Consider the following 12,503-nt stretch of genomic DNA (forward strand, 5'->3'; position numbering starts at 1 on the left):
TTTTAGTATTTAGGTTATGTCTAGACATTTTCATAATACGAACAATCAGCGAAACCTCAAAATACCAACGCGCTGCCATACTTTCATGCAAGTTTTTACATTCCGAATGTGTATAACCGATAACAGTTTACTCAATATTTATTCTGCTAATCACTACTAAATAACAAAACAAAATTTATTTTCAAAGGTACTATGATTTGACAATAGCGACGTTAACTTTTAATTATGTTTATATGGTGATTAGTTAGTGCTGTGTCTTCTTCTTTCTATTGTTAAATCAGTCATGATAGAAAGAGAGAAATAAGTGTTTCGATAAACAATGTTTTTTAACCGGCGCTGATAAAAAATAATTATAGTATAGCTTTTTTTATTACTTATTTTCTATATAATCTCATTACGATTTGATTTTATTTACATATAATATTTGTTTAGTTTAACTTTATCATGCAAGCTGTGGTTTCATGTAATTGAAAAAAAAACACCTTTGAAATTATACTTAAGAACAATTTCGCTATTCGTTTTTAGTGTGTCTCCTTTTGGAAATCCTTAAACAAATAACTATATAAATACATTTAGTCCAAATTTCTCAAAAAGATCTTTAAATTTTTCGTATTAGCGGTTTCATACTGGCAAAATAATAATTATTTTTCAAGGCAAATTGAAAAGAAATCACATTCAACTGTGAGTTTATTTAAAGAGATAACATTCGAGTTTATTTATTCCTTTGAAATCGCATTTTCATGAGCCGACTCGGAGTGTCAGTGATAGATAGCTCCCCTTTGTGAGTGTTATAAGGGAATATAAGCTACGAAATAACTTTCACATACATTAAATAAAACTTCGGTATTGGCAGATAGTGATTGTCAAATATCAAAATTCGCGACGGAGAATAACCAATAATATGTACCTACTAGTAATTTGTATGTAGTACATAACTACATCATATTTGTCATTGAAATTTTTTTATTATATATATATTTTTTTTTTTTTTCATCTTTTCCCTGTAGTTACACTGGCTCACTCATCCTTGAAACCGCAGAATAACAATACAGTAATAACTGACAGAACAGTAATAACAATACAGTAACCCAGACGTCGTTACGACGATACGATACGATACGTTTTGTTTAACGTGACACAAAATATTATTACGTAGAATTTTTAATGGAAAAGATTTGTATCGCTTCACTTCGCTTTAAATTGTTATTAGGTGCATCAGCTTCTATATATGCACATTTAAACAGGCATGACAACGTTTGCGTGTTTTGCTAGTAGCTTATTAAAGAATAGCAAGAAATAAAATTGTATATATTTACTTGGTGGTAGGGCTTTATGCAAGCCACCACCCACTCATCAGATATTCTACTGCCAAATAACAGTAATCTATATTGTTGTGTTCAGTTTAGAAGGGTAAGTGAGCCAGTGTAATCACAGGCACAAGGGACATAACATCTTAGTTCCCAAGATTGGTGGCGCTTAGGTGATGTAAGGAATGGTTAATATTTCTTACAGCGCCCTTGTCTATGGTGGTGACCACTTACGATCAGGTGGCCCATATACTCGTCCGCCAACCATGGATATAAAAAAAAATAGGTACATAGTATATATTTTTAAATTTCCTACAATCGTTTTTTTAAATAAATAATTAAAATAAAAGTCAAAACAAAATTATACAAAGGCTACTTACTAAATTACTAGTATAAATAAAAATCAAATATTTTACCTTTATTACATTATTACATTAAACTATCGGGCTATTTAAAACCATGTGATAAGACGCGATTAACGAAGTCCATTCTACACCAAAATTATTTTGACTTTATATTGAAAAGTCATTTTTTATTTCTTATTTATAAATATCGTTTAACTCACTCGTATCAGCTAAGTAATCAGACTTTTACGACATGAGAATAGCGGGAAAAATTCGACGACAGAGAAATCTGCCGCTTTTGCGATTAAGACTTGGATTTATAGGTATGCGTCTGTTTTTCACGGTTGTCGCCGCGGCAACTATGCGGGGAAATATTCGATCTCAAAGCGCTCGTATTAAATCTATATATTTAACTTTATCGCCGACTACGGTAAAGTGGAATTTATATAAATGGGAGGTTATGCATTTATTTATCAATATATGTTCGTCGGTTGTAGTGTAGCGCCTAAATTGGTTAGTATAGTTTGGCAAATAAGGAGATTTTCGTAGATTCCTGCTAGGAGATGTTATTTTACATATAATACTATTAGAAAAATACGTACCTATCGCTTTTTCAATAATTATAACATATAAGCCAGCTTTACGCTGTAAACTGTGTTTAGATAAGTAATTTCTTTCATTTTTTCTATATTATATAATTATAAAATAATCAAAAAATATTTTTCTTGTAAAAATTTGTAAATAAATAAATAAATAGTGGACAAAATCACATACATTACTCTGATCCCAATGTAAGTAGCTAAAGCACTTGTGTTATGGAAAATCAGAAGTAACGACGGTACCACATACACCCAGACCCAAGACAACAAAGCAAAATAATAAACTTTTTCTACGTCGACTCGGTCGGGAATCGAACCCGGGACCTCAGAGTGGCGTACCCATGAAAACCGGTGTACACACTTCTCGACCACGGTGGTAGTCGTGAACGTAGAGTACACATTTAATTGATATACATTTCAGTTAAGGTTACGATATCTATATTTTTCTTATTTAGTGTAAAATATGCATATTGTCAATGAACCTTTTTAAATAATTATATAAACAAATAAAACATGACTGATGATAATACCACAAACAACAAAAAAAAATTACTGCATTAAAAAAGTGATTATGGCAATTCTAAACTAGCAATGAAATATAACTCACTTGACCTTTCAAAACTAAGATAAAACCTCTTACATAACTATAAAGTCTTATTATTCAGTTGTTGTAAACAATCTCAACTATAACTGGGGGATTTCCCATTTTTACCTCAAATCATTTAAAAATTAAGTATATTTTTAAGTTTTAAGAATGATTTTCTTAATGTGTTATTAAGTTAATAAACGTTTTGTGTGTTTTTATGTATCAATCGTAGATGTTACTACACCCGTCGCAAGTTCCGTCCGATATACGCGAAGGTGATGAACAAGAGTGTTAACGTTCATCGCAACAGCGCGTCCTTCACCCGTCACAACGCCGGCGGTCTTTCGCTCATCACCGGCTTCATGCCGGTCACGACTGAGATGGCCCTCTTCGGCTATCCATTCAATGAACTATTGGTAAGTTTTATCTGTCGATCAATGGTCAAGATGCTTAAAGATTTATTTATCTCATCATCATAGAACACTTCCTATCAAAATTATGATGAAATTATTATCTTCCTGAAATTTATGAAGGATTTTATGATTACTGGACTAATAGACTCTGTAAACGATACATTGATTAGGTAATAAGATAATTATGATGACGATAAAATTGTTCCCATCATCATCACCATGAATATGGTTGTCATAATCATCATTGTGACGATTTATGACTATCTTCTAATGTGAAGAATTCCCCGATAATTTAAGAATTGGATTAAAAAAATATTATGAAATAAATAACAAACTTTACTGATGACTTAAATGTAAAAACAGCCTTTTTATCCTTAGAAATATTTTTCCTTCGCGGAGATTATATTTTATCGATAAAATATACCACGATAACCAGACTAAACTTTATTAAAATTCATCGAATGGTTTGGACCCTTGGAACATAATTCGAAAAGATTAATATTCCTAAAGAATTATAAGTTGGAATATATTTAAGAAACATAATATCAAGAACAGCTTCGAGACCTTTCGTTGATCTAATTACGTTACTAATGAAAATACAACTTGTTAAGATATTATTTTAATTAAATAAATGGGGAGGATCTTTAACTAAAACCAACGAATCTTGTTATAATAAAATTGGGATTTATTTAAATACATAAAACATAGAAACGTTGAATATAATCTAAACAGAACTTAATTATTACATACATTACATTAGCCGCCTGTAAATTTCTCACTGCTGGGCTAAGGCCTCCTCTCCCTTTGAGGAGAAGGTTTGGAGCATATCGAAGTACATTAATATGTAAATGGGAAGCAGGACAGTAACAGCCTGATTTGACAGATATTCCTATACGAAGTTTTCCATCACCGCCGAATTCAAGATTTATTATATATTTTATTAACTAGTGATCATTTCGGTTCTTCTCAGAAGAATCGACGATTCAAACGTGGTGGCTTTACATTTCATTTATTTTGTAAAGTTCAAAAGTGTAAGGGCCTACCTTTATAAAATATATTTTTATTTAATAATTTTATAACTTGACTAAGACTTAAACTGAGATTTATATATGAAATTAAAAAAAAAAAAAACAGATGAATAATGATTCGATAATTAAAATTGAATTCATTTAATTCACCGATTCAATAGATGTGGGCGGTTTTGACAAAACGGCATCAGATGGCCCTGTTAATGTGGACTCATGGAGAAGAGGCTCTCGCTAAGTCACTAGTGGCCTGTAAGCTGTACAAAGCTATGGCCCATGAAGCTGCTGAGGACGATATGGAAACTGAGGTGTATGAAGAATTACGTCATTATGGCAAGGAGTTTGAGACCAAAGGTAAGGAGACTTGAGGACTTTTTTCTTTATAGAAACCATATTAAAGAAACCTGTAGACTGACCGTGGGGAATATTGGTAGAATTGCAAATGGCGGGTAGGAATTACAATTTAATGATAAATATCCTCTTTGAATTATAATTCCATTCCTCTGGGCGAAAATATAATTAATGCCTTGTCATTCTATTTATTATAGCTATTATATTGTTTAACATACGAAGATAATATTTACAGAATCGCACTACTGCTCCGCCTCCTCAGATCGAATCATGGTGTAATTTGTTTCAATAGATAGCCTTCACCGAGACGTGATTTTTATATCTTATTTTCGCGCGCTTTTGCGATGTGTGTCACTCGAGATGACAGGTGCATAAATACACAGATAATATATATTTATATAAAATATAAATCTTATACTTATTAATATGTTATTATAGATCTGTGTACACTACAAGAATAATATCAACCGATTTTACCGATATAAAATAAGAACATAAAGTAAGCTATACGAGCTCAGGCATATAAAAAAATAATTTAAATAATCAACTAACCACATAGTTTACAAAGATAATAGTGATCCGATCGCTACTGTAATAATAAATAAATGACGAATTACTCTGTCGGAATTGCTCCGGCAAACGATCGAATATAAACAATCATTGTGATTTCAGAATTAGCGATACTAAACAATAAATATTTTAAATTACGCTATTATTATGTCATTTTTTATATGTGACGTATAATCTGTTAGAGAGATTTCGACGTTTATATAATTTGACCAATGACCGCGCTCGATTTCGATTTTTATTAAATTTGACCAATGAGCGCGCTCCGTGCGTCACGTTGACCGTCAGATACCAAACTATTTGTATAACGTCTATATCTGTTATATCAGTATATTTTTAAACATCATGTTTTTCTTAATCTTCTATATCTATAAGAAATCACTGTTTATTTTTGGAAATTTAATTTGTGTGTTTGAACGCGCAAATTGCAAAAACCGCTGAATATGTTGACATATATTTGTATCATTACATTCGTCATGTTTCAGAGGTTTTTGGCTAAACATGTTATACAATATAATTGATCGCATAACGTAGCCACAATACCGCGTTACCGGGTCTGCCATATGTATTATGTATAATAATTAAGAAAGTTAAAAAATGAATTGTATGAATCACTCTCGAAATTAATTAATAACGTTTTTCTTTATTGGTTAAGTTAAGCAATTAAAGTAAAACGATACAGTAATGTAAGAAAATGTTATAACAATGTTACCGGTTCCAGCGTATCCCGAAGAGAACTTAAATTTCCCGCCAATGTTTTTTTTTAATGTTGCCCGCTTCAAAAATCGTAGCGACAACATATTCATATTTTTAATTTTTCTACAAAACATCACTCCTCATTATCTCAATGGTGGAAAGAGTGCCAACAGTTTGCAAACACTAGACGTAAAATAAACCTGTTCTTCGGCCAATTCAATTAAATCAACAACAAATTGTAGTGTTAAATCTTTTAACAAGATTTATTCGCTGAATATTCTGCAGCTAAATAAATATAACAATAAAATAATTTGTTTCAGCGCTTGAATTATTAGACTATTGTTACCGCCAAGATGACGATCAAGCGCAACAGCTGTTGACTTGTGAACTTCAAAACTGGTCCGGACAGACTTGCTTGAGCCTCGCCGTAGCTGCTAACCACCGCGCTCTCCTCGCACACCCTTGTTCACAAATCATCCTCGCCGATCTATGGATGGGAGGTCTCAGGACCCGAAAGAATACCAACTTAAAGGTAACCTTCAACTAAATTATCGACCCTCACATATCTTTCTTTCATCTTGTTAACGCACAGACTTGTATTGGCACGTAGTAGTCTTAGAGAATAACATATCGATCGTAATGAACAATACCGAGATAGATGTCTGTGTGTCAATGAGTCGCTTGACAGCATGCTATTGACGCCGATTATTCAAAGAATTTTACAAACAATTTTGATACTTATTTATAATTAAATATAAAGAATGATATAGCATAATCGACGTCGAATATTTTCGATTAGCTAAACGTTATTGTAGCATGTAATGCTTAAGTCGAAGTGATAGTTAGCATCGATCGAGCAGCGTTTCGTTTGCCACATCGGCTTTGTCGTGATGTCAAAGGTAATTCTGAGCCTGCTGTGTCCGCTGTACATTCTGCAACTGGAGTTCAAGTCAAAGGAAGAGTTGCAGCTGATGCCGCAGACGGAGGAGGAACATCTCGAGAACGAAAGCATGGAGGACGACAGGAGTACGAGAGACCCGACGGACGCGGAGGTACCGTTTTCTGTTTAGTTGCTTACCATTGCGCTTCAGAGAAATACATTTAGATAAATTAATAATTTAGTTGTTTTTAGCAGCATCTAACCATAAATTAAATATTAAATCGGAAACGAACACCGGAGAGACTAAAATCTTTAGTCAGTAGACCTTACTATACAGGTTGCTTGAAATAATTGTGTGTAAGCGGTAAAGAAATTTGCATCAGTTTAACATATTTTTATCCTTCTATTCTATTACGATTTGTGTGTGTGTGTGCAATAATGTTAGTAACTAAAACTAAAATTAAAACATAATCTAATTTCTCTGTAGAAAGATTAACCCTTATTTTTAGTAATTATTATTTTATGATAGACATTGACGCATGCGTTTATCTACAAATTCACAGATAAAACAGCGACTAACACTTTTAATTATGGCTTTGATGAATCATTTAACATATCAGATAAAATTTTAATGGCAAAGTTACTTTCAACAATGTACTTTGTATGAATGTACACAATAATCTACGTAAGATCAAAAAGAAAATTTAGTACAAGAAAAATATCAAAATGATTTCAGTCTACGGAAATAAAAGACGTTTAGCAGTCTTATTTTTCCTGTTTCTCTAGAACGAAGTGCAATTTAGGCGGAATGCACTAAAAGTTTTTGCATACTGAAATACTTTTCGTTGAAATTTACAGCAAAGAAATGTAGAACAAGAATGAAATATCCGAACTTTAATATTTAAACGATACCGTTGAAACTCGTTGGTATTTACAGCCAGTGTCTATTTGAATAATATCGCAGTGTGAAAAGAGAAAAAACGTGAAAATATAGGGGTTGCTAGTTGGAAAAAATAAATATTGGTACTCTACTCATAGTATATACAACCAATACTGCGCGGCTCAATGTAGATTGGATATAATCTTAATCAAAGTCAGGTTCAAATGAGAACAAGCTCCAGTGAGTTTTTATATGCCTTTAAATTTTTTTGTCTGATGGAAAAAGTGAGGAAGTCTGCATTTTTGGGATTAAATGTGTACCAACCCGAGCTAGAGTAACTTGGTAAAAAAAGTCGCAAACTTTATAAGCGGACGCCTTTTTCCAGCATTGAGATATTTAAACTACTTTACTAGTAATTGCGTTGCGATTCTTCTTTTTTAATTATTTGTGAACAATAAATCGCAGAGATCAGACTCGTCAACTTTTTTTAATTAATTGAAATAAAATGTGATAAAATCCACGCAAATTCTCACAATTTGGTACAAAGTTTCAAACCGGATGAACGATACGCGAACGCGAATAGGCGTACAATATATTATTAATTTTTATTATTAAATAAAAAGCAGTACAAGTAAATATATTTCATATAATTTTTAATAAAGCCGTTAATAACCAAGAAGGCTATTAATTAACCAATTCCAATTTCAAATAGCTATAAATAAATATAGAGGTACAAAACAAAAAAATATTACGTACTTAGGTCGGGGAAGTGAAACGACGGTCGCTTTCTATTAAGAAGATAGTCCCTCCCGGGCAGCAGAGTAAAACCACTCAGGTATCTGTCGAGCTTACTGAAATAACGCACTCTAGAACTTTGCACCTTTACGAGCGAATAAAAAATCTCTTTCAGCTGGAATTGCCTTGTTTACAACGTCAGATTTTCCTTCAAAGAAAACGTTACGATAAATTTGAATGTATATTAATATTGTGTTTCGTAATGCACTTTAAAAACAGTTATCGTCGGCATTTTTGAATATACTTAGACAACCTTTTGCAGCACCAAAGAGCACCATACTTAGTGATTTATTTACGCATAGGATTAATAGCGCTTCGCTTGTTCTAAGAAATTATACTTGTCATATGAAAAAAAAAACTTTCAAAAATCAACCTAGATTTTTTAAATTCTATGAATGTTAAGGAATAGTAGAAATAAATGTTGCCTGTAAATGTTTTGTAATAGGCAGGTGTGGTGAAACGACGAACCCTTTCTATTAAGAAGATAGTGCCACCGGGACAACAGTTTAAAAGCAAACAGGTACTGAGGATGATTTTAAACGGTTTCTGTTTTGCAAACGAGACGTTTTTATAAGCAGCTTTGCATCTGCAATTTCTTTCACACTGAAGTGCGATTTTTGTATTATTATTTTGGGTGAGCTTTAATATCCGGTGGCATGAGGTTTCGATTCCAAACTATAACAATACGCTACCGTCTGAAGACAATGAAGCATTTTCGTATAAATGTAATGTTATATATGTGTAAGCAGTAAAATATAATTACAATGCGTAAGTGTGACAAAGATGAAAGAACAAAACGCATTTTCTCAAAAACGTCACCATTACGAGTGCTGTAATTTGAGACCTAGCCTCTCAATACGTTTTTTTTTTTCTCCAGCGGATACTAAAGCGAACCCTTTTTATTTAAAGTTTTTTCTAGTACTGCCACCTAGTTAATAGTTAATAATTCATCCGTTTGAGAACCGAAGTCAAATGATTACAAATATAAATAATGTAAACAAGAAAAATCAAGAGCTTTCGTATGTAATATTTCATCATTATCAAGCATTTTTTTATTTTAATAACGGTAGTCAGCCTGGCAAATAGGTCAGCTGATAGTTGTCAATTCCGCCCGTAAACATTGGCACTTCCAGTAATATTAAACATATCATTCATCACCAATGCGCCACCAATCTTGAGAACTAAAACGTTATGCCCCTTGTGCTTGTAGATCTGCTTTGATGGTAGAATGTGTGATGTTGTGGTACCTACTCAGACCACCACTACCACAAAGTAGAAAACTATTAAAGCAGTGATTATCAGACTACGTTTCAATGAGAACACTAGTAATATTACATCCTTGAATATCGCAGTAATAAGGTCAGATAGTGCCATCACTTCATGTAACAGAATACTGTCAGTCGTTTTGTCCGCCACGGCCAGTATAACTGAATTAAATTGTTATACGAGTGTCAGCCAAGTTAAATGCTTGTAACTTAAAATTAGTGCTAGCACGTTTAATTGTCTATTATAAAACGCTTGTAACATGCGCGTATAATGTATATTTTTAGTGTTTTAAGGGATATCCGCTATCGCTTGATGCTCTACTGATACGCTTATCATTAAATTATGATTTGAATATTACATAACACGCGAATGCTCGTAACGTTTCGAAAAAAAACCCAGCCGCTTCCTTTCACCAAGAGGTGAAAGGAAGCGGCTGGGTTTTTTTTCGAGTGATTTTCAGGCTGAAATTTCTTTGTTATTCGAACGTCGTTTTGATCAATCAAGTGTAGGTAATGTTTCGATATTGAGTTTGAGCCTCCTACGATTTAATTGAAACAGACAAATTACATGAAATAGATAATCACTTTCGCGTATGAATACTTCGTATAATAGTGAGTAATTTTGCAATTAATGTTCACTATAATTGTGGTTTCGTGGCATTATCGGTATTGCAATTAAAATCACGGTTCCATTATTATTTCAATATAATTTTGTTAATTACTTTGAAATGATGAATATTTGGTTCGTTTGCCTAATAAATTGTTCAATTTCTAACAACGTTTCTTTATTTATCTTCATTTCTAATAATCACCAAAATCAGAATTAGTTCATTTATGCCATACATCCGTGATTTTGTCACCTGGCTCTATGTGAGTCGCAAATAACATCTGCTTTTGTTTTGGTCGGAGAAAATGTATCTACCGTGATAGGATAAGACGGACACGAGACTAAACAAGAGTTTGATTTTGTCTTCGGATGTATGAAAACCAAACGACTAAGACAGCGTTGTCACTTTTATTTTTGCTACAGTTAGAGTATTCCAAAATAATTATGTTCTCATTTGACTTATAATTGAATATTATTGAGTAGTAGATAGGTAATAGGCAAGTCAAATATTTACGTTAAACGATTTTAAATTTTATAATAATTCTATAACACTCGCACATTTTTTCTCAACATGCGTTGACCAATAAAAAATGACATAAGAAAGTTTAGTCGGCGTAGAAATAATGGTCTTAAATCGTAGGTAATTTTTAGGCGTTTGAAATAAAAGGTACAAAAATAAATTATATTGTAACAAGATATTATTCGAAATAAATAGTAATTAAAAATATTCTGGTCATAATTCGTTAACTTTTTTTTTGTTTTTCACAATTTTCAACATTTAGAACAATGAAAAATTAGAATGACATTAATTATTTTTGATAATGAACACCAAAAAAATGAACACGTATCTTCGTATCACGTATTAATATGTATTTGTAGTAGTATTTTATGCTTGAATGATTGTATTAACTATTTAATTAACGAATACTATTTCTGTAGTTTTATAAACCGACTATACTACTCTTAGGAACATGTTCTTATTGTATAGTAACCTTTTTGCTTTTCAATATAATTACCTAAACATTTTCACTCCTACTAATAATCTAACTAACTTTTAATAAATGTATAAAATGTATAAATGGCATTTGTATTCGATGTCAAATTCCGCTTTTGCTTTTTATATTTTCACAATTTATTTCGTATTTTTAATCACAACGTACCTTATATAAAAATATAGGTGAGTATTGGACACAAATTTTAGCTGAAATTATATGTAATTCCGACTTCAAATGAATCAGATAATTATTATTGGAATCGTAAATACATTATGCTTGTTTTTTTTTTTTTTTAATTAGAAACAAAATGAATAAACAAGAAGAAAACTAAGCCGAACTAAAAGAAGATTTTAATACTTACTAATGTTATCAAGATTTTGTTTCTAATTAACAGTGTTATTGTTTTAAATGTTTGCTTCGTAATTTATATCCTTCAATTTAATTTCACGTTTATTCTGATTAACTTCACACCTGAAATCTTATCTGAAAACTGTTCTTTTGGTAACACCGTGGTAACTTTTATACGATTTTCTCTGAACTCAAGCAGGCGTTGATTGGCTCAGGGGCCGAATGCGAAACCAGGGTCGATCAAAACGGGAAAGTCGGTAAAATTGGTTGGGACCCAACATACAGAGATTTGCCGGAGTACCACGTGCCGGAAGACAAGAGGATGAGACCCTTGAGACTGAGAAAGAAGATATATGAATTCTTTACGGCGCCGATTACTAAGTTTTGGGCGGATTCGGTGAGTACATTTCGTATTTCGACTGCCTAATAGATAATTAATTTTGGTTATTGAAATAATGGTAAAAATTTAATACTATATAAAAAAATTGAATGTATGTTCGATGTATACACTAGAACTGTTTTAAAGTATTTTAAAATTCCTTTACCACCGTCGCCGTGCAGGGAATACCTCGTAAAGCACATTAATATCGTTTTCTTTTATTTATTTGTTGAATGAAACGAACGTGCACGGCTCTAAGATTCGTTTAATGCCATCCGATTGATGATAATGACAACCTAGGGTAACGTTAGTAACGGACTCAGTAAATCAGTTCACCCTTTACTTCGATTTATAAATTCTGACGAATGATATCTGCTGAAATAAAATGAAATGAATGAAATGACGTTGTATGTATTTATGAGGTTTTCGCAGGACGATGAAATATTTAAGTTTTTTCCTCTAACTA

The 12,503-nt window shown here is 32.2% G+C and overlaps 1 protein-coding gene across 6 annotated transcripts in view; it reads left to right on the plus strand.

Annotated features, from left to right (window-relative positions):
* The window catches only part of LOC125070203 (transient receptor potential cation channel trpm), a 277,870-nt gene that overhangs the window by 240,924 nt on the left and 24,443 nt on the right, over positions 1–12,503 (plus strand). For all 6 annotated transcript variants that reach the window (XM_047679956.1, XM_047679958.1, XM_047679957.1 and 3 more), the window contains 5 exons: positions 3,069–3,252; positions 4,439–4,628; positions 6,209–6,420; positions 6,788–6,940; positions 11,858–12,055. In XM_047679956.1, coding sequence (XP_047535912.1) covers positions 3,069–3,252; positions 4,439–4,628; positions 6,209–6,420; positions 6,788–6,940; positions 11,858–12,055 — 937 coding nt within the window. The remainder of the gene's footprint in view (positions 1–3,068; positions 3,253–4,438; positions 4,629–6,208; positions 6,421–6,787; positions 6,941–11,857; positions 12,056–12,503) is intronic.

The sequence above is a fragment of the Vanessa atalanta genome, chromosome 17 (genome assembly GCF_905147765.1).
Source record: "Vanessa atalanta chromosome 17, ilVanAtal1.2, whole genome shotgun sequence".
NCBI lineage: Eukaryota > Metazoa > Arthropoda > Insecta > Lepidoptera > Nymphalidae > Vanessa > Vanessa atalanta.